This window comes from Sycon ciliatum, chromosome 8, assembly GCF_964019385.1.
Source record: "Sycon ciliatum chromosome 8, ocSycCili1.1, whole genome shotgun sequence".
NCBI classification, from domain to species: Eukaryota; Metazoa; Porifera; class Calcarea; order Leucosolenida; family Sycettidae; genus Sycon; species Sycon ciliatum.
Genome location: NC_088650.1, coordinates 4647314 through 4669959, shown reverse-complemented (window position 1 = coordinate 4669959; position 22646 = coordinate 4647314). Strand labels below are relative to the sequence as shown.

At 47.1% G+C, this 22646-nt stretch overlaps 1 protein-coding gene across 3 annotated transcripts in view; it reads right to left on the bottom strand.

The window, feature by feature from the left end:
- LOC135822853 (WD repeat and FYVE domain-containing protein 3-like) overlaps positions 1–22646 on the bottom strand; it is a 58439-nt gene that overhangs the window by 30754 nt on the left and 5039 nt on the right. Inside the window, exons 1-29 of one of the 3 annotated variants that reach the window (XM_065335687.1) lie at positions 20549–20784; positions 18990–19047; positions 18029–18310; positions 17162–17365; positions 16922–17001; positions 16174–16363; positions 15639–15824; positions 15230–15417; positions 14576–14790; positions 13644–13954; positions 12975–13201; positions 12082–12324; positions 11212–11534; positions 10640–10757; positions 9950–10261; positions 9241–9402; positions 8837–8910; positions 8274–8429; positions 7277–7516; positions 6812–7040; positions 5767–5856; positions 5030–5335; positions 4626–4790; positions 3232–3396; positions 2714–2921; positions 2326–2397; positions 1822–1902; positions 1028–1174; positions 223–383 (exon numbers count right to left, since the gene is read on the bottom strand). In XM_065335687.1, coding sequence (XP_065191759.1) covers positions 223–383; positions 1028–1174; positions 1822–1902; positions 2326–2397; positions 2714–2921; positions 3232–3396; positions 4626–4790; positions 5030–5335; positions 5767–5856; positions 6812–7040; positions 7277–7516; positions 8274–8429; positions 8837–8910; positions 9241–9402; positions 9950–10261; positions 10640–10757; positions 11212–11534; positions 12082–12324; positions 12975–13201; positions 13644–13954; positions 14576–14790; positions 15230–15417; positions 15639–15824; positions 16174–16363; positions 16922–17001; positions 17162–17365; positions 18029–18179 — 5004 coding nt within the window. In that variant the 5' untranslated portion in view covers positions 18180–18310; positions 18990–19047; positions 20549–20784. Of the gene's footprint in view, positions 1–222; positions 384–1027; positions 1175–1821; positions 1903–2325; positions 2398–2713; positions 2922–3231; positions 3397–4625; positions 4791–5029; positions 5336–5766; positions 5857–6811; positions 7041–7276; positions 7517–8273; positions 8430–8836; positions 8911–9240; positions 9403–9949; positions 10262–10639; positions 10758–11211; positions 11535–12081; positions 12325–12974; positions 13202–13643; positions 13955–14575; positions 14791–15229; positions 15418–15638; positions 15825–16173; positions 16364–16921; positions 17002–17161; positions 17366–18028; positions 18311–18989; positions 19048–20548; positions 20785–22646 lie in introns of those variants that run through there. The other 2 variants (XM_065335689.1, XM_065335688.1) reach the window with 2 other exon arrangements.

Genomic DNA, 22646 nt, shown 5'->3' with positions numbered 1-22646 from the left:
GCCAGATATCTACGGCAAAGAGGTAGTCTAAAACACAGATTTATTATTGACAAAAACTGGCGGAATTCCTTGAAGCTCCGAGCAATAACAAGGCAGTAGTGCATGAGTGTAAAGGCCCGAGCGGTGCCCATAAGTGTGTGCAACGGGATGCTCAGATTCACTCCTATCAACATACATGTTCGGTCAATAGCATGGTACTCGTACATGTAGTGGCAATATTACCTCATACATCCAGGTAGTGAAGCTGATCCAAACCTCCTGAGCTGCTTCAGTGACTTCACTTGACACAGATTTGGACATAGACGCGAGGCTGATGGTATCTTCTTGAACACTCATACTTCTTGCCCGCAGGTAGGTAAGTGAAGATGGCGGTGAACCAGAATCTGAAGAATCGGAACGCAAGCAATCCAGCCGGACACAATACATGTTTAAGGCTACACTTTTTATTTCTATGTTTCTTGTCACCCGCGCGCCTACGATTCAGGAGTCTGGAAGAAAAAAAGAAAAAAAAACTGTGCTGCACTGACTGTGCATGTGGGGACCAGCACACTCATGCACATGTACATAATGTGGCCTGGCCTGCGCAACACATGATGCAAGGACGGCATTATTTGTGCGCAATCTAGCTGCACATGCACAGATTGTGACAGAAGCTCCTACCACATACTAGTTGCTAACTATGGATGCTATTTTGCATGGTGTATTGGTGGATTTTAGTGTGAACAAAGGTCTAATAAACTTTTTATTATTTTTCGGTCATTTTTTATTTTTTTCCACCTCTCGCATACGTTTTTAGATTTTCAGGTGACGAGAAACATAGAAGTAAAAACGTGTGGCCTAATACGCAGGGTGAGAACATAACAACTGATCATTACCGCATCATTGCTGCCTGCACTTTGAAACGGGTGAAAAGTCAATGTGGCAATGGTGCAATCCAAACATCCCGTTCGACTGTGGGCCAACACCATGACTGCCTGACGACCAAGAATGCCATGAAGAATGCAGGGGAATGGAAACATGTACTTACTCGAGGGCTCAGAGAAGGCTGGGTACGCAAGCCTTGGCAGTATGTACAGATAGGCCATCACATGGGAAGCATCAATAATGGATGACAGCATCACCATCACCTGGTCTTGCCGTACCGAGTACAACAAGTTAGCAATCTGCGCTTGTTCTGCAGTGACGATGCCACGAGTGGCAAAACAAAACAACACAAGCAGTACATAGTGTGAACTTACAGAACTATCAAGCTAAGAAAGCGACAAAATAAGACAGGGAGCCTTGTGGAACAAGTGTTCACCTTCACCCTATCACACTAAGTAACATGAAAAGGGAAATGTGTGGCATTGACCCTGCAAGCCGTCATCCAACATGTTACCAAGATTCAGAACCAAGAGTACGAAAATGAGGCGATGGGCCAGTGTGCGTCGTGTTGCCTTCATTACATAACTAACTTGTCTGCATCAAGCCTTGTACTCATGCATTCAGACCTACAGTCCTTTGTACCAGTATGCCCATTTCTGCATGATTAGTTCAAGTACCAACGCAATGTCTAAATTGTGCGTGCATGAACTTCAGTTCCGTACAGAGCTGGTTTCAAAAATCACAGGGAAAGTATGGTCTTCACCAGATGTAGCTGCACGATGTCATGATAGCAGCGACATGAAACTGGCCCATAGACTAGAGACCACAGTTTATATACTAGTGTTTGTTTATGGGCTCTTGATGTAACTGACAGCAGTAACTAGAAAGCGTATGTACCTGTCTACAAGACTACATGCTACACGCACTCGGTTTGCAAACACTGAGTGTGACTCTTACCTTGCCTTCCGCCCAACGCCTTCTTCAACTCGGTGAGAATGAGCTCCGACAATATCTGTAGGATTGCCTTGCAGTGAGGTGCTGCACACAAACAAGAACAAAACAAACAGGTGAAGTGCGATTTAGCGACAGAGCTAGCAATGCTCTGCAGCTGAAAGTTCAAATGCAAAGAATGTGTCTGGCCTAGCAGCCAGTCATTCTGACCTACTGATGGCGGAGCAGCCCTATTCTGGATGCAGCTGAGAGTCGAGGGGTCAAGAGGTAGGTAGGAGCACAGAAAGTCATAAACAGCATGCGTAAGTGCTACTGTGAGTAGATTGAGCAGATTAGTTCTAGATCAGGCGAGGATCAGCTGCAGATCAATTCCAGATCAGCTCCAGATAGAGTACAATGCCATTGAACAGTGCCTTTCTCCAACAATGACACATCTGGTGACTGATGAAATTCCAGATATGGCTGGCAGAAAACTGCAATGGGATCGAGTATTGAGTGGTAACAACTTACTGGTCGGGACGCAGTCATATACAATGCCCACGAAGAAGCGGTAGCATGCTGTCGGACTGCCTTCAAATAGACCTGTGCAGTACAACCAATACAGAGATGCCATCAGCACAAACTACTTAAACGCACGCCAATGTACTGCGACACCGAAGCTCGAGTCAGGTTACAAGAAGCAGTGGAAAGCCGGCAGATTCAAACACTACACGCTCCTGTGGCGCAATGTGTGACAGTGTTCAGCTTCTCAAGTAAAAATAGTAACGTTGCGTGATGGCACAGCAGGGCACATACCACTGCTTCTTACTTATTGGAAAAGGAATGAGAACAATGTTGCCACAACACAGCGTCTCTTATGGTGTACCTGAGCCATCACGCACATGAAGAGCAGCGTTACCTTTAGTCAGATAGTCACAGATCAGGCCGCAGAACTGCACAAGTGCCAGCGTGGTCTTCTCCTTGAATATACTGCGGTGCTTCTGCCGCAGGAACGGAGAACCGGGTAGCAGTGGGCAGAGCCTCTGCAGCGACGACATGAGAACGCGTAGCAGCATGGTCTGCGCTTCCTGTGCTTGGTCCTCGGTCCAACATAACAGTGTCAAGAGCTGCATACACACACACAACACAACACAAAAGAAGCCAAACCATTTCAGGGGAACCACACAGCCTCAACACAGACATAAGAGAGCACGGCAGACCTTGAAGTGATCCTTTTCTGGACCAAGAGTGATGGCATGCCAGATTAACCAAACGCAGGCATAAGCACAGTGATGAAGTACATGATTTGTTCAAGTACATGAACTAAAACGCATATGGCCAACCTTACTGAAGAATTAACAACTTGACCTCGCAGACTATTGCAGAGAAGGATACTGGTCCTGGAGGAATCTACCCTAATATAGCAACATCACTTACATCAACGACATCGATAAGAAGGGACACGTCGTGCCTGATCAGAAAGCTGTCCAAGATGATGAGTGAAAGGAGCTGGAGCAAGTCGTCGCACGCCGGGTTCGAAGACACAGTGGGATGCGAGTGGCACTGCTGATTGTACTTGTGGCCTGTAGCTGTATGAATTGACTGCAGGTAACGAGAATACAGCAAACTATGGTTCAGCAAACAAACAAAAAACAGAATCTGAAGCACGAGATGGTCCTCCGCCCCAAGAGGTCCCCAGTTAACAACAAAATAATGCTCATTGTAGTGCCATTCTGAGCTAAGTACCAGCAATTCCAGAACAGGCTTGGAGCTAGGGTAAATGCATCAAACCAGGGGATGACTTGCATGCAGAAATCCACTAAACCCAGACAACGTATATTGCATTCTCAGCTATCTCCAAGAACGCACTGCTGTACACCATTATGGTATCAAACATGAGAACGTTAACCCTTTGTGTACGGACTGTACAACTTTCGATCCCCTGGGATCGAAACTTTTCAAAATTTCAATCGATCGTAACTCAGTCGTTCCTGGGTTATATCCGAAAACTAAAATATGTAGGTCAAAGAGAAAACTCCCAGCTGTCCATTGAAACAATCGCCGAAGCGCTCCGATGTGTGGTTCCAGAGTTACGAAGCTCGAAAGTCGAATCGCGGCAAATGTCGCTCAATAGCCGCTCGCGCAAATTTGAATGAGGGATTTCCCCATCATTCTGGGCATGCAGTGACGTAGAAACACGTTCAAAATGGTAAACGGACTCATGGCAGTTTGTGAATTTTTTTGAAGTAACAGTTAGTTGTTACGAGCAAGGAGAGCGAAATGGCTGATGCAAGACGACTTCTGTCGGAATATTGGCGTTGCAGCTAAGACGCTGGGCTGTAGCGCTGGCGTTTTGACCTTCGTGGTGGCAAGCGTGGGCGCAATGTGTTCCTCTTGCGACGAGCTTTCCAGGAAGCCCAAGATTGAAAAAATCGTCAAAAGGAGACTAAAGTTATGACCCAGATAACTATAGAATTTGAGGTGAGTCGAGATCAAATTCAGTCTGTGTACAATTTTTTCAGTACATAAAGGGTTAACCCTAGCCAAGAGGGTAGCAGTTTTCCAGTGACTACCTGGTCTTGTTGACCTTTTTGTGGCACCGAATGCGTTCAAAACAGAGAGAGACTACCTGGTTTCAGGGACAGCCATTGTTCAAAGTTCATGACACATCGAACAATGAGTGGTCAGGTTTTCCTGTACAGCAGCAGCAGCAGACATTCACCAGGCAGCCTCAACGAACCCAGTGGCCAGGACTAGTGTCGCCGGATACAATGAATACACCCTGCTACAGTAATAGTCCTCTTTATTAGTAAAACGATGTGGGCACCTACCGATTTCACAGGAGAAGGGATGAGACAGCTGACCAGCGCTGACCAGAACTCCTTCTCCAGCATCTTCTTGGCCATCTCCGGTGACTGGATGTAGATGGACGTCACAAACTTGATCAATGCAGACAGGTTTGATGGTTCGATGAATGACACATCCATCGAACTTGCCTATAGAGCAACGAAGCAGCCAATAGAAAAATATAAACTGTCATTTTGAGGGGTTGATGGGCACAGCTAATCCTACTACTGGTTAAAGGCTACAAGATATTAAACATGCACATATGATCAGTCCATGAGTTCTACCCGCAATCAATTCCCTTAGGCAGTCATTTTAGTTACAGGTGCACAACAATAATCTGCACCATCATCTAAACGAAATATCCACCGGCAAACAAGCTTGTACTCACAGCATTCAACATGCTCCTCCACAAGTTGAAGATGATCAGCAGCGTGTCATAGCGGAGATTGACCAGGTGAGCGTTGGGCAACACACCGCCAAAAGCAGGCCCAGAGTCGCTGCTATCCTGCTGGAGACTAAACGTCAACTTGCGAGACTGAGCACTGGCATCAAGTTTCTCCTTGAAGAACTTGAACGGTTCAATACTTGGCACGTTGAAGAACTCTCTAAGAGACTCGGTTGTCAGCTCTAGATAGACTGCGCTTAAGGACGCTATCGATCGCTTCAGAAAATGACCAAGGAATATGATGGGAACCTAGAGGCACAGAGAAAGGCACGATATAGTAGCCAGAACACTTGCAGTTACTGCTTGGCAATGCCCAATAGCTAAAATAACGGGAAAACAAACAAACGTCAAAGGCAAATAAAGAACACCCTCCGACATGAGGACAGTGGGACAAAATACACACCGGACCTGATCATAAAAGGGAGAAATGGTCAAGCACAAGTAGGAAGGGGGAAGGCACAGATGCCTGCACAGAATGACAATGCAGACTCTACATCCCCCCCCCCCCCCCCCCACACACACACACACACACATGAATTTATACGCACAGCAGATTCTGCCGCACCAAGAAGTGGAATGATATGATGCTGGCAGCACATGTACAAGTACCCTGAAAGTTGGACAAAAACACTCAGTTAGAAGGCCAGTCACCTTCCTGGTTTGCCGACAAGGATGCTTACCTGACAGAGGCGCACACACTCCGATGCAACCGTCGACACGGCTGTGATGCCACGGACGGACCGTGTGTCAGACGTAGTCCGCTTGTCACTCTGCAACAGCACCAGGAACCCAATCACCATAGAGCAGATACATGCAACGTCAGCAAGAATGGGTGCGAGCGAAAAAACACAAGTAGTATAGGGCAGTAGGGGTTCTGGGACAAACGTGACCTTTGACCTGTCCCAGAACCCCTACTGCCCTATACTACTAACACACCTGGCGGAGGGGGGGGGGGGGGGGGAGTGTGCAAGAGTACTGCACATCAGCAGGACCAGTGAAGACTCTTGAAAGGGACCGCAGCATTCGGTGTACCAACAGCAGACGAGTATGCGGGGGTTAGCATCAAGGTGAAAACACACAACAAACTGATCTGCGGAAGGAATGGTGCAAATGTCAGGAAAAAGAATCTGAACGTAGTGAGAGTGACAGGTGCCGTGAGATAAACAATAGGGAGGTTTCGCTCTACGGAATTACGTATGAAAATAACGTATGAACTGCACGGAGTTTTCATACGTAAAAATCAGAGCTGTTGGGTTTCGCTCTATGTGATTTCTCCAAGACTGCTAAACATGCGTTGTTTCTTTGGAGACGCGTTGGCTGCATGCGCCCACCGTATGCACCATGAACCAAAACCGCGTTTTCCATGATATTATGCACGTGGTGTACGGTGTGTGTACCTTGTGTTTCGCGCGGCTTGAATATTGCCATGGACAAATGCGGAAAATGCGAAAAAAATATTTCAAAAAGTCCTACGGAGGACCCAACGTAGGAAAGAGCTTTCCTACGGAAATCCGTAGAGAGATTTACGTATGAAAGTTGCCCTCGCTCCCCGGCGCGTACGACATACGGATTTTCATACGTAATTACGTAGAGCGAAACCTCCCTAATGAATCAATCTCATTTCATGTATATAGGTACTCATACGACAAGTAGAGAAAGCAGCAAAGCAGCAAAGCAGGAAGCAGGGTCAATCATTAAACAACAAGACATGGGGTTATGTCTCACCGTTTCAGGTAGGTACAGGTTGAAGGAGTCCTGCTTAAGGGCCGTACTCAACTCAGGCAAGCTGCACGCTGAGCCTTCCTTGAAGAGCGTGGCTAGGTGCGGATCGTCCAGAAGCGTGAGCAGGAAGCGTAGCACTCTCACCACCGTACTTCCATGTATGAACGAGTGGATGAAAAGGTAGAAGCAGTCAAAGCCGAACACATGCAGTACATCCGAGCCTCGTGTGGTTCTGCAGCGGAGAAAAAAATACACAAATTAATGCAGATAACTCTTCAGGTGCTTGCAGACCTGTTATACCCTACATCAAACACATGGTAGCAGTTCAGAATACCAGTGTTTGGTTGATTCGCTGACAATCATACAAAGATAATTATGATTCAAGGAAGTGCTTCTCAGAGACTTCGGTAAAGAATCTGACACAACACAGGTAACACAGGTGGCAGACAGGGGGTCATGGTCGCTTACCCGCGGTGCTTTGCACAGGCCAGGTTTTCCAAGACATCCAGCAGGAGATTGCGCTTGGTGACAACAAGTGGCGCATTGTGATCATACACTGTTGGCTGACTATAGACCATGTCCAGGGAAAATGATGCCTCCGACTCGTCATCACCACTGCTCTTTGACTGCGACACGAGCAAACCGCTCTTGTCAATCTGCTCATCCTTGAAATTTTCAGGTAATGAGCCGATCAAAACCAGGGCTACCCTGCTCAGCACAAAAAAAACCACGCACACCGTGCACATGCATAACCAAAGTAAGACATTGGGTAAAGGAAATGCACTACCCATTGACTGCAACGGTTAACCCATTGGCGTCCATTTTGTATGCATGTGGGCGCAGTCAAACTTTCGGTTCTCGGCCAAATCTTGACCAAATTCGAGAATCGAAGGGTCTAGGTGGTTGAGAAAACTCTCAGCTATCGCCTCGAACAGATCCGAAGTCTCTTCAATGAAGTTTCAGTGAGCGTCGAGCGATCGAACATTTTGAATTTTCTGCGCTGCGTGCTGCGAGTCAGCAGTGCGTGAAAAAGGGATTTCCCAGCTTCGCGACAGGTGGCACGTGCCAGGACCGACGCGGCGCGAATTCACGGCAAGGTAAGCTTCTACCCGAAAAAATTTGAACAGCTCCGAGCTAGATTCAGTGAAATGGCTGCAGGAGACGGATTTCGTCTCAGATCTGGAGCTAGACTCGCGTTTGGAGTGCGTTGTGGTGGACAATGAGTAGTGCTCTTGGCGAGTTTGGGCTCATTGTATTTCTCTCATCAAGAGCTTTCCAACGAGCCCAAGATCTTGAAAATCGGTGAAGTAGAACCAAAGTGATGTTGGAAATTGAGTGCGCATTTGTGTGACTGCCACAAATTCTGAGGAAGCAAAACAGTCTCTTGATCTGTTCCCATTTCAAGTCATATCTTGCCTACTTCACTGCAGAATTCTGATCAGCAGAGTAATGGTGAAAGTCTTACTTTCGGAGGTTGTACGACGTTGGGGATTTACGGAGAATGGCCAGAACCACTTTGCCCATGTCGCATGCAACGACGGCACTGGTGTGTGGGCTGACTATTCCAACCAACAACCGATCCAGCAGGTGCATGTCTTCAATCCGATCCAAGTTGGCATCACTGTGCAACACAAGCATTGGACAAACGGCAACAGAGATCATCTTTTTTTGAATGCACATACTGCGAAGCACTCTACCCACAGAAGAAACCCGTGCTGGATTTAACCCGGATACTCAAACGAAAAATCAGGCTGCCTATTGAGACATGGAAGGGGTAGTGGAGAATGCGACTGAAGGAACAGTGAAGAATGGATGTAAGAAGTGTACGCATAGCGACAGATTGAGTTTTACGGTAAACGTTGCCGAAGTCTTTTACTGCATAAGCACCTAACACTGGGGGGTAAAGTGATAAATCTAGCAAAGTGACTACCAGCATATACCGTCTCCTGAAGTAGTGTTGTTACATGAGCTCCCTCCCGTTCAGTGATGGTTACAGTGGTAAGAAACACAGCCAAGGAACTCACTAACCTGCTAGACATCACAACATCCACTAGATGCTGGTACAGCCAATGCAAGAAGGTTTCCGGACTGCCACTCCACATCTGAAACAAAACAGGACACAAGGGTTGTCACCTTCAAATTCCATTCTGATCCAACACGTGTGATTGGCAGCACAGCATAGTGGACAGAAAACAGATGACAGTTTCTACAGTTTTCAGCCCATGTAATTATCAAAAGCGCATGGATTAAACCTGGGGACAAGAAATTCAAATAGCTCATCAGCCAGCAGTACCTAGAAGTTAGAAGAATACCATACAGAATGAAACACACTATGGAGCCACAAGCAGAAGAGCAGCTCGAGAGACCACTGGAGGGGAGTGGCAGATGCTTCCAGATGTACGTGTATGTGTACATGCAGAGGGGGCACGTACCTCCAAGTTACAGAGAAGGTCGCCGAAAGCCTGCGGGTGTGGGAGCAAAAACTGATCATCCATGTCACCACTGCATGTGTGACTGCCAACCAGCGTCAGAATCAACTGAAAGACGCGCGTTGTCACCAGGGACATGCGGCGATGCAGAAGAAATCCAAGAAGCTGAGAATATACGCATAGACACGGAAGAAAGGAAAACAAGACCCTGTCAAATCTACCCAGAACGTATCAGGTGAACTTGCAGTAAAAGCTCCATGAACGGCTAAACAGAAACACAGGTACTTCTCAAGTGCACACAACACAGTGCACACAACACAGTGCACACAACACAGTGCACACAACACAGTGCACACAACACAGTGCATTCTACAAGGTTTAACTCGGATGGCGAGCCAATTAAATTATGGTGAAAAAAGGAGGACAAAAATGCTAAAATCCTTGTCAGTTTTTGTGCCATTTTGTCGCACTCTATGACTGTATAAGATCTGGTTACGTTGGTGGACAGTTAGTCATAACTCGTAGCATTTCGTCCTCCTTTTTCACCATAATTCTACAAGGTGCTATTCATTCTTATGTTACTTTCCTTCAGCGAGTATGTTCAATGAAAGATAGCCAGCTCATATCATGCATGGGGCGTCATGTCTTCCCGGTGTGTTACGCGTGAGGCACATGTTATGAGAACGTTTTCGGGATACGCATGGACACTCACGTCAAACTGCCGTTGCTCTTCCATCTGCTTGATCATGTCCGGCTGATGGAGCGTGCAATTGACCAGGGCCTTGAGAGACGCATACAGCATCTCTATACTGTCTGACATTGATATCAGGCTTAGGAACACCGTCACTCCACCGAGCGAGATGATACTTGCTGAGAGTGGTTGCGGACGGAAAAACGTCAGCGACGTTCCGTTAGCCATGACGTAGGCACCGATAGGTCTCTGCTGCCCACTCAGGTGCAGTGCCGTATTGGAGAACATGGTAATCTTCTTGTCAGGCACTTTACCGTATGTATATGCCAATGTCTACGGCAACACATGACAACAACAGTACACAGTGAACAAATCATTTCGTTGGGTCCATGGCCTGAAAACTTGACAGAAAAACTTGACCAAATCTTCACATCCACGTTGACCAGGACAACTCAGGGGTGTTACAACAATCTTACTAAGTCCTCACATCCGTGCAGCCCAGGACAACGCAGGGGTGTTAGAACAATATCACCATTGTTCTCGGACCATCTTTTTCAAGTGGAAGGCCCAAGTCAGATACCAGAGCAGACATAGATTGTTCAGCATAGAGACTGATGCTGCACATCTAACATCTAACTTATCCATTTAGTACCTAGCACCAATGACGACGGGCGGAGGAGTACTTCAAGCAGCAAGTCCACCATCACTTACCTCCATCAGTATAGCGTGGCCAACTAGCTCTCCAGCAATGACCTGAATATCATTGCAGTCAACGTTACATGAGCTACCTGCCTGCAAACTCAGCACTAAGCTTCCCTCGGAGAGGTTCCTGGGTTGGCGACACACACACACACACACACACACACACACACACACACACACACACACACACACACACACATGTATGTGTGCACGCACACACACGCACACACGGGAAAAAACATACTTCCAGAGTTCAATTAGAAATTCCAAGTAAGACTATGACAAAGAGGTTGCCTTATTACGTCATCGTTCGCAATTGTGGCGGAGCTGTGACATATCAAGCACCGGTTGCAAACTAATACAAAGGGCATATACGATGTACCTATAGCTATAACAGACCACTGATCCGGAGAAGAACTTTATCTGCAAATCTATGGGCGTATGACTACATGTTCGCTGCACATAAATGAAGGAGACGTGCTCAAGGGAGCAAACAAATCCTGACAGTCCCTTGGTGTTTGTTGTGAAGAGGCTGTACAGCACAAGAAGAAGATGAGTACAAACATGCACTGGATTCTTACCATCCTTTGCCATCGCCTTGAAAGGAGCCCAGGTAGTTGGGCCCAGCCTGGTACATCTTGGCCGGCATGGACGTGGATAACGTCTCATCGATGACGTGCATCGACGCCAGACGCCATCGTAGCAGTGACACGCGCTTCTGTTGTGGAAGCGAACCAACAAAGTAGTTCATGGTGACAGGCACTTCCTCGTAAGATGCTTGAGTGGTTCTCTTCATAGCGGAGCTGCGAGAGCGTCCACTAGATGAGCGGCCGCTAGCCGTGCGGTCCAGAGTCTTGTTCATCAGCGCTGCCATGTACGTACCCAATGAGGAGAAGTATGATATCTGCAACACCATCAATAACATGCGCAAATGCACACGCACGCACAAACACGCGCGTACACACACACACACACACACACACACACAAACACACACACACGCACGCACGCGCACGCATGCAGCACCAAACGTCAAAAGAATATTGAAATGCTGGGTACAGCAATAGATTGTCCATGGGAGTAAATCATGATTCCATGATGTTTTGACGATTCCTTACAAATTCCTTACAAATTCCTAATTTTTTAAAATCTTCCGCAATTTTTGAAGTTTAGTCGCTTGAAAACATTGAATGTGCTCGTACATCACATGGATCAACTTCTCGTCACTCAAGAGTCTGCTCATGTGCGTAGCATGCACCATACTCAAGGGTTACTACAGTGCTGGCAACTGAAATCCGCCCAGGGGGTCGGATTTCAGTTGCCAGCACTGTACGTCTGACGGATATACGAGTGGGGGTCGAGTCCGGCGACTACAAAGTAAGGCAAAGGAAATGTTTGGTGACAGTTCCCCTCTAAACTAACAACAGTGACGGCCACCCAAATCATCTTACCACTGAGCTGTGAACAGACTGTCCGTTGAGATATACAACAAGGTTGGCCCGGTCTGAAGAGGTGCTTGTTGGCTCCATTGTCACGACCAAATGTGTCCACATATTGCAGTGGCCCAACATGTCATCATGTACCTCCACCACAAAGTTGGAGCCAGAGTGAGCGTTGCTAGTTCCTTCTGGGGAAGGGTTAGTAGTATCGTCAGACGATGACGAGTCCCATTCTGTATCTTCCATATTGATAGTCTGCGATGACGTACACACACACGTACACACACACGTACACACACACACACACACACACACGCACGCACACACAAAAAACGGGGTGACGGGCTGCGGCACCACCAAAAAACGGACCCACAATGCACAATGCAAGGCCCCAGTCGCATGTGCCCACACCAGACAAACCGCAGCCTATTGCAGCTGGATGCACATACCAAGTCAGTACAGCATGAGACTGGCTACAAAACTCTCATGCACACCGTAAGACGATGTGCTCTGATTTAACTCTGCGGTGAAAAGTCTACTGTAAAAGCAGAAATTTTCGGTGGTGTTTTATTTTCGTTAACTTCGGTGCCGACAATTTTTACCGAAAATAAAACGCACCGAAAATTTCGGTACAACCGATACTGTATACATGTAGTACTAGCACACCTAGCTGGAAAACGGGTTTTGCTGAAAATTTCCCTGTACCGAACCGCCGATTTTGGAGAATACCGAAAATATTACCACCGAAAATTTCTGCTTTTACAGTACTTGAAATGAATTTTAAAAAAGTCTACACTTTCCTGATCGGGAACCCATCAAAAGGCACAACTTTCATGATAAGAAACGCATGCACACACACACACACACACACACACACACACACACACACACACGCACGCGCGTACCAGTGACTTATCTTGCGGACTGATAAGGATCTCCAGGATTTTGTTGCTCTGGTGGCCGCGAACGATGATCATGCTCAGCAGGCGCACAGGATGCCGCTTTGTCGGGTCTTCTTCTTTCTCAAAGTTGTTGATCATAAACCAGGAGCAAAAGGAATAGCCATGGGCTGGAGGAAATGCTCGAAACAGGTAATCCTCCAGTGGATTGCATAGCAATGTCGATAAAGAATCTGTTGGGGAGGAATCAATAACACATAAAAGTCCAGAAACTTAATCGTCCCCATAGTGCACTCATGTTCTGGATTACTAACTGGCCGAGAGCACTGTTGCAACATCTCAAATGTGAAAATACAATCGTGCTGTAGCCTATTGACTCCTACTAACACACATACACACACGCACACACACACGCGCGCACACACACACACGTGCGCACACACACATGCACACACACACGCACGCGCGCGCACACACACACACACACACACACACACACACCTTGGACACGCTGCCATGACCTGGCTATGCGGACCCCATGGGGGTTGAGCAGGTTTGGAGCAGACACCCCCCACTCCCCAAACACACACACACACACACGTGCGTGCTCGCTCGCGCACACACACACACCTCAGACACACACACACACACACACACACACACACACACACTTACTCTGCACACCCCGACTCATGGCGAGAGACAGCGGGTCCCGTGTGGACGCGTACACCGGAGGCAGTGTCGTCGGCGGCGTCAACAGACAGCCATGGCCATCATGTGACATGTCAAACTGTATGTGCGGGGGTGATGGGGCTTGTGAAGCGTACGCCATTGATACCAATGACTGGACCCGCACTAGTGGCACTGCTTTACCAGCGAGTTGATACCCGACAAGAGTTCCCAGTGAAGAGCCCCTCATGTCTTCCGGAAGATCAGTCAAGATGTCAATGCCAGTGTTGAGGGGATGCCCAAGTCTTAGATAAGTCCTGTAACACAAATACGCACACAGACATACCAATGGCATAACAGCTCAGTCCGATTCATAATAAACAGCGGCAAGCGGAACTCAAAAGATAACAACTTTACCCTTCCACTAACAACAAAGGCTGATTCTTAACTTCATAATACGCGGTGTATGAAGCACAAAGCCTCCATATGATGAGAGTACGTGAACTAGAATGGTAAAAGCAACAAGCGTCTAACTACTGTAAAACATGTAATTTTAGGTGTATTAAGATTTCGGTGTCAGGGACCTGCCAGGTTTCAGGTGTAATGTAGAATTAGGTGACCAGCCTACCCTTCACATACAGTGCATACTCTGGTGCCTTTTAGGTGTAATCTAAATTTAGGTGCCTGGTTTCTCTACCGAAAAAACCGAAATTAAAGTTACACCGAAAATATCATGTTTTACTGTATGTGTTCATCAGTTGGAGGGAAAGTTGCAAAAGCGACAGGTCCGAAGAAACAAATTGACTGCTACTGCCAGGACTCGAACCAGGGACCCTCGCTTCTGGCCAGCGATACTCTACCACTAAGCTAAACCTCTAACTACGGCGTGGATATTGAATCAGCAGTGGCAGCACCTTACATACACAGTTAGCTCTCACCATAAGTCATGCGCGTTGATAGACTGGAGCGCCATGCACTCCAAGATCTCCAGAATAGGGCCATGCAGACAGTGCGTCTCCCGCAGCAAAAACTTGGGACAGCAGAAGAGGATGAAGCGCAAGAAGCCATGTGAGCTGAGCAGTTGCTTGTCGCTGTCGTGCTCGACGAGAGACAGCACTTGGTTGGCCACGTGGAGCTGCAGATTTGTTAGCCACTGTGCACAAAGGCATTGAACACAGGGCCATACACACAATACTCAATATACATATACATGTTCACCCTATCCAAGCCTACATGTTCACCCTATCCGAGCCTACATGTCCACCCTATCCAAGCCTACATGTTCACCCTATCCAAGCCTACATGTTCACCCTATCCAAGTCTACATGTCCACCCTATCCAAGCCTACATGTCCACCCTATCCAAGCCTACATGTTCACCCTATCCAAGCCTACATGTCCACCCTATCCAAGCCTACATGTCCACCCTATCCAAGTCTACATGTTCACCCTACTGAAGGTCGAGAGACTAGCAGCAAATTCATTGCAGGCGTCCATGCATAGATCTAGGTGAAGCGGGATTGCATTGTAGGGTAAAAAAGAAAGAAAGAAAAAGGGGGTACGAGTATACTCAGCTCCAGCACTGCCCCTCACCTGTTTAAACAGCCATTCAGTAGTGAGCATCGCCACCTTTGAAGCTCTATCGCCACAGTTCACTTCGGAATCATGCAGCTCTTCTAGAAGAAGCTTGTTCACATCTTCCACTTGCTTCCCACACGGCAAAGCGAGGGATATCATCAGATCCACCAGAAGCAACACCAGCACTGGATTCCGAATTGCACCTGTACAAATAAAACATCCATAGGAAAGACAAGAGAGAAAGAAGTCCACGTCAAGGCATGGTACAATGCGAGGAAATGTTAGGTTTCTGCATGAACTCTCTTGTGAGGACAACACGATAACATACTTGGTTGATAATACTGCTTATGAGCAGAGGTGCACCATAAAAAGAGATTCCGTGATGAATTTGATTCGCATACCAGCACCAGCTACAGCAACTTACCCATGACCTTCTCGGACGTCACAGCTCTACGAGGCTCTGCCCTATATGGAATGGAGCCATCGTAGCTGCCCTGCAAATTGCCGTCGGCCTTGCCCCGTATCAGCGCCGAAACCATGGAGAAGAGAATGGATGCCGAGTAAAGCGTTGTGTGCTTGAAAATCTTCTGCACAAGCTTCGAGTCCAGGTCTGCAACAGGCCACAAAATAGTGAACACACGGAGATAGGCGTGTGAAGAAACATAATGCATGAGGCTATGAGTTGTCCTACCGCTTCAACACGCTGTGCAGTGTGCATTGTATAATGAGTGTATGCTATGCACCACTCAGATCAGTGCTCGCAAGCACAAGCAAAGGACAATTACCAGCAAACCCTGATACCCAGGACCCACCAGGGAAAGAAAAAAACAAGGCTGGGCGTTCTTGCAAGTTGCCCAACTAACTACTACCCTACCCCACCCTGAACAACAGGAAACCCAAGCATGATCCTCAGAAGTCTCCCATCGTATCATACAACCGTAAAAACGAACAGCCCTCACCAATTTTTGCAGAAGCCTCATTGCCTTCATTGCTGAGACGGACATCAAACGGCCAGTCATCCCTGCTCTCATCACAGTCGTTGTTGGGATTAGCATAGTCCGGTAGAAGATCACTGGGAAGCCGAAACTGGGTAATTCTCCTGAAACATCCGAGCTGCTTCATTCCAGATGATAATCCCTGGAATAGAAACTAATAGCAAACAAAAAGCCAGCCGTAGTCAGAGAAATACCCTCCAATGGAAGCAAATATGATGAACTCAAATGGACGTGAGATAGCAATGCCATGCCAACAGAAGCTAAAAACAATTGCTCAAGTTTAGTATCCACGGACAATGCTTCGAGAACCAAAAACGACATTTTTCAGCAACTCTGATACGACTATGTAAAGGATACTTATCAATGGGTAGATAGACAGACATACCGACAAACAGACATACAGACATACAGGTATACCCAGGCAGACACAGATAGAAAAAGAAGGAGAGAAGGGGTCGGGGTCGGGTGGATGTTAGGTGACGTGGGAGAGAGTGTAACGTGACGTGTGCATGGAGATCGAGAGGAGGAATAAATGGGACGAGAAAGAAACTTAGGAAATGGTGGGTCCGCTCCAGCACACAGGAATTGGACAACACTAGCACGGTACCACTCAGGTCAGCCACAGACCCAGAAGAAACCACACGATCCTGGACAACCGAACCATGATGTTTGGATGCAACGTTGGAATGCAGCATTACTCAGTGTGCCATACCTTGCTTTGGATGTCTTCGCCAGCCGTAACAACCACCAGCAATAAAGAAGTTACAAAGTCGTGCAGGTCGTTCATGTCACCTACGCATAGCATGGAGAACGGTAGACGGCACAGAAACACCGTCAACAACAATATTACCGGCAGCACCATTGACAACATGCAACCGATATAAGAAGCGCTTTCGTACAGAAAGTGGTGCATGTGAAGCCTGGAATACAACAGCAAGCACAGCAAGCTTACTTTCAACATATTCGCTCCACTGCTCACGAGACAGGCACCCATGAACTTTCTCAAACATCTTCAGCAGCTGGAAGAAACCCTCGCACGCAGCTATCGACTTCCTGAAGTGGTGCGGCTTTGACCGAGAGCAACGCAGGAGAATATCTAGCACTCGCGTACATGCGTCGACTCCAGCATTGGCTTCATGCAGTTCATGCAAGGTTGCTGAAATACAAAGAGACAAAGAAAAAGAGAGGGAGAGAGAGAGAGGGAGAGGGAGAGGGAGAGAGAGAGAGAGAGAGAGATTGCTATTGCTATGGTGACATCAGGAATTCAACAACCATTTAGTCCCATGCATGCAGAGCAGTCATCAGACAATATGGTGAAAAGGGATAATCATTCCAAGTGTATAGGGAACGAGGAAATGAGCGTGTCGATGGCAGGATACAGTGAGGATAGTCAAAGTTTCAGTAGGGTACCAAAATCTGATTTGACGTGTGAGAATTAAACGGATTAAAAGAAATTTGGATTTCCAAACAATATCAGTAAAAACAGCAGTTGTTTGAATGCCAGGTGATAGCATGGGGTAGATTGCAATCATGACAAACCAGCCTATGTGAATGCCGTTGAGGCAAGGCTCAACAACATGATGATCACTTAGGGGCTATCAGGCATTATCGATAATTTTCACGAAACGAAAAAGTTTAGTTGGAACCCTCCCCCACCCACCCACCCCCTGAACGAAAAATAGATTGACTTGACAGCAAGAATGCCTTGATGTCTCACATATCAATATTTTTCAAAACGAAACTCCCCTTGACCCACCCACCCTTATACGAAACTTGTTCTCCTCGTGTGAAAGACCGATAATTATGGACGGCCCCTTACCCAATGCGGCCGCTATACCCAAGCCACCAGCATCATCTTCCATCACCTTCTGCTCAAGGAGAGCAAAATCAAGCTCACTGGCTTGAGTAGAAGCAACATTGCCATCCAGGGGGCTGGAAATGCCCTGTTTCCTTCGCGAAATTTTCAACATCGAGCCGGTTAACAAGCGAACCTCTGCCCTTCAAACCGTGTCTAAATCAGCGGAGATGATGAGCGGTTCATGGTGCGTACGGCTTAACCGCGCGTGTGATCACCGCCTTCCAGTACAGACCGCCACCACTACTGATAAACGCATACCCACACGTGCACACACACACACACACACATATACACACACACAGACACAGGCACACACCGGCACACACACACACACACACACACACACACACACACACACACAAAGACACATATCCACACAATGATTATGTTCATCCACAGACATGCAAACATAGAAACAATCAGGAAAAGGTCAGCACACATGGGGAAAATAGAAAGAACATAATGCTTGACAACCCTACCGGAATTTCCGGGAAAATCAAGGAAAACTCGCTTTCGTCCCGGTATACCGGAAAAGTTATAACATCTACCGGATTTTCGAAAATGTCCGTCAACACCTTTTTTTGTTGATTTTCAGTGTTTTGATGGCGCGCTCGCAGTGCTGTGCCTAAAACGAAGGTCTAGCGAGCGAGAACTTTTGAGTTAGCGCATGAAAAAGTACTTTTTTGTCGTACACGCTGTACTATTTGCGAATGTTTTGTGGTCATGGTGACGTCACTACGATGTCATATACAATATTTTGCACCATTATTATGTAAAAAATGCAGATCAAGGAAAAATGGACAAAATCAAGGAAAAACGTCATCAGTGTCAAGGAAACTGTTTGCCAGGGGTTGGCAAGGATGGAACATATCTATCAGAAACTCACAACCAATAATACTTCCCCAGCCAAATGCAGACTTACTTGGAGCACGACCAAGATCAGATAAGTGGCAGACAAGCATTGGCATCCTCTGTCCACTCTGCAACACAAGCATCAGTAGAAGAAAAACCATCCCTTTGGTCAACAACAACATTATGCCAGGCAAACCACTCTTGAAAACAACTGAGAGTGGTAATGCAACAAAAACAAACAGAAACAGACTGCCAACAATCTGAACGAGTATATTGCTTTGGGCTACACGGAATAAGAATAACGTTACTATTCAGGAAGTCTCACTATCATAGTGTAGCATGCCATCACTTATACCAGGTTCCTGGCATGTACCTGCTAAAGCCAGGTTTCAATTTGCCAAGTGCCATGGACTTCGCATGAACCTCGATATGGACTTCGACAAACTTACTTCGGTTCCCTGGCGGAAACCAGGACAGTTAATCATAAGTCGGAACATGTTGTCCTTTCTTTTATCCATCATCACATTGGCTCAACATCTCAGTTCAAATTTACTTCAGTTACGGTGCCGGAGTGATAACAAATCTCATGAATAACTTAGTGCCCGTGTTGGCGTACAGTTGAGTGCTCACAGCACCCAGTGTTGGTTGAATCATGCAGTCGGACTTCAAGTCTTCATTGAGGAGCAATACAATAGTCTGTACCAAAAGTACTCAAAGCTTGTGTGCCATGCACACTAAGAACGCGTTCGAATTGTCTTCATCAACTGTTCAAACAAAATAATGTTATAAAGAGATTAGTTGAAGTGTACCATTAGAACAGTTTCTATCATTTTAGAGTTTTTCAGTGGAATTGTCATGGCGATGATGACGTCCGATCAGATCGACCATCTCCACGCACTACGTGACGTAGCTATTCCAAACTCTTCGAAACTAATCCACCTCTCCCATCGGGTGAGGTTGTGGAGTTTCGAGGAGGTTCTAGGAGCTTCGTTTTTCTGAAGGCCACCTCTTCAGAAAAACAAAGCTCCTCGAAAAGTCAAAGAGTGACAATTTGAACGCGCCCTAGATGTGCAAGAAAACTATTTTTTTAAACCCAGTTCAATTCAGTGCTCTAGTTGTCTACGAACACATGATATGTTGCAACTTCGTAGCCCTGCATCATCATAATAATTATTGTTCCTAACTAATGAGTTCTTTACCTAAGCCCCACTCAAGCATACTACAGTACAAAAGCTGCTTTCAAATCGGAAAATTCCCACTTGGCTTTACCGTACTCGCACTACTACTAGTACTACGGGGACTGCAATTGGAACACCAAAACAAATTCCTGGAACGATTACGGATGGACGCCAGGAAGTAAAGCGATCACGATAACCGCCTCCTCATTGGCCGGCCAAATCATCCCAGGTATCATTATTATAATTATATCGCCTGCATTGAAACTGGCATTTGATCCAGCAGGAAACCATATGTCCGGATTTCCCGTACGTTCGAGACGCTTGCGCTTCGTGCTTTCTTCGTCGAACAAACGACAAGTCCAGGAAGCGCAAGGGAAGAGACTCGATGAGCATGCCAACAACCACCAATATGCAACACTTGCATCGAACGCGAAGCTCTGGTCTTCCTTACCTTCTGCATATACTGGGAAATTCGTCAAGGAAGATGAGGTAAATTAATTGGACAGCGGGGGATTGGTTCAACTTGTCAAACCCGTACGGCTATCCGGTGAAGTACAACAAATAACGCACCGCGGAGAAACTCCGAGCTGCTCCCCTCGAATTCAAAGATATCGCCTTCGGAAGACCACCGGTGAAAAGACAATTTTGTCCGAGATTGTTATCACTCACTCAGGAAGTCGACTCAAAGGTTCAACTTCAAAAGTCAACAAAATGCCTTTTCTGCACAAAACTGCTGACTGCTGCAGCGCGATATTGCGGAACTTCGTTTGCACTGGCATGCTAGTGACAGGAAGCATGCGCTTTGACATCAATCATGGCCATTGCAGCCCGCAAAGATCCCCGGGATTCGGATTTCGACACAGATCTGCAAGTACCGTAATGTCGCGTGCATTAGCCGGGGCTTATATGCCTATAAGCCGGTGATGGAGTCAGGCTTGTACACAAGACAGGCTTATAGTTATACACGAGACAGGCTTATATGACAAGCACCACTCAATGACCAGGCTTGTATGCGCAAACTGCTGACTTTTGGACGTCAAAACCAACATTTTCCAACGGGATTTTTTTTCAACTTGCCAAGGGACAAGACGGAAAATGCCATGGGAAAGGTAAGTTTGAAGCTTGAAGAGTGCTGCATGGCCGTCGAGCGCAGCTGGTGTTGATTTCCGCATCTTCCCACGTTTTCCGCGTGTGCAAGTGTACGGTACCATGCAAACATGAACATGTAAAAGGCGCGCTCAGCAGTCTTGCGTAGTAGCCCGGCTTACGCACGCGACACGTGGCGCGTCTCGTGTACTGGCCCGGCTTATGCATGCGACAGGCGTGTACGCGAAAAGCTGTTGCAGATTTCATGCTTCTACACGAGACAGGCTTATGCACAAATCCGGCTTATGCACGCGACATTACGGTATATGGCAGGAATATCCAAAAGTAGACCTCTTTTTCTAGAACATACCAAAAGCGTCTTCGATCCACGCTCGGTGGTGCGCTTAACGCCTGTGTGCGTGTACTTAGCTAGCTTAGTAGTAGCTACATATATGTAGCTAGCTACCGCGCAGGTGCTGACAGTGGCAAATCAACGCTTCGTTCCTGGGTCGAGGCAGCAGTTTGAGAATCATGCGGAATCGCGCAGATAGGTTGCGCGACAACTACAACGACTACGCGGGCACAATTCAGTTTCACATCATAACCTTTTGAGTTTCAATTTTGGCTTCTGCGACATAAGAAGCTGTACATCTCAACTGGGGACTGGAAAAAAACAGTGGTCACCTTGGTGAGGCGGTCCTACATGCAGTATATCGCACTGCAAATATAATTATGCTATTTACAGTGCGAAAAAAGCATAGGCAGATAGGTGCGTATCCCTGCATCAATGACCATGATCAAGCATGACTGCTGGCCGGGAGTCTCACGTGTGCCGGGCCAGAGCTGCCATGCCACCTCCATACACGTCCTGCATTGATGCGCATGGTGCAGACTGCAGAGTGATTGTGGACGGGTGGCCGTCGGTCGTATCACCGAGCAAGTGGTCACCTTGTCCGAGCTGTTTTGACTGGAAGCGTGCCGTCCGGGACGAGGAAACGTGGCCAACTACTTGGTCAAGTGGCGGTCTTCCCAGGCTTTTCCCCATGGCATTTCCTTGTCGCGCGCATGAATAACGGGCAGACATTTATAACTTCTCGATCTCCCAAACGGCCTCTTCACTGCACAGTGAACAACAGACCTACTGAAGTACACTTCAGCAAATTTCTGGGCCGGACCCATCATCAGGGAGGAAAAACTATAGAAATAGACGACAAAAGGCACTTATAGAAAAAATCATTTAAAAAAATTCACTGATCGCGTGAGACTAGGCTGGAGGCCGAGTTTTCCTTATCTGCAGGAACGCCACCACCCTCTAGGATCAAGGCAGGAACGCCACCACCCTCTAGGATCAAGGCAGGAACGCCACCACCCTCTAGGATCAAGGCGCAGACGCAGCTCCTAAGCAGTGGGAGGTGAGTAGATCAGACCCACCCTTAGACCCTTAGGTGTCCTAATGTACTTAT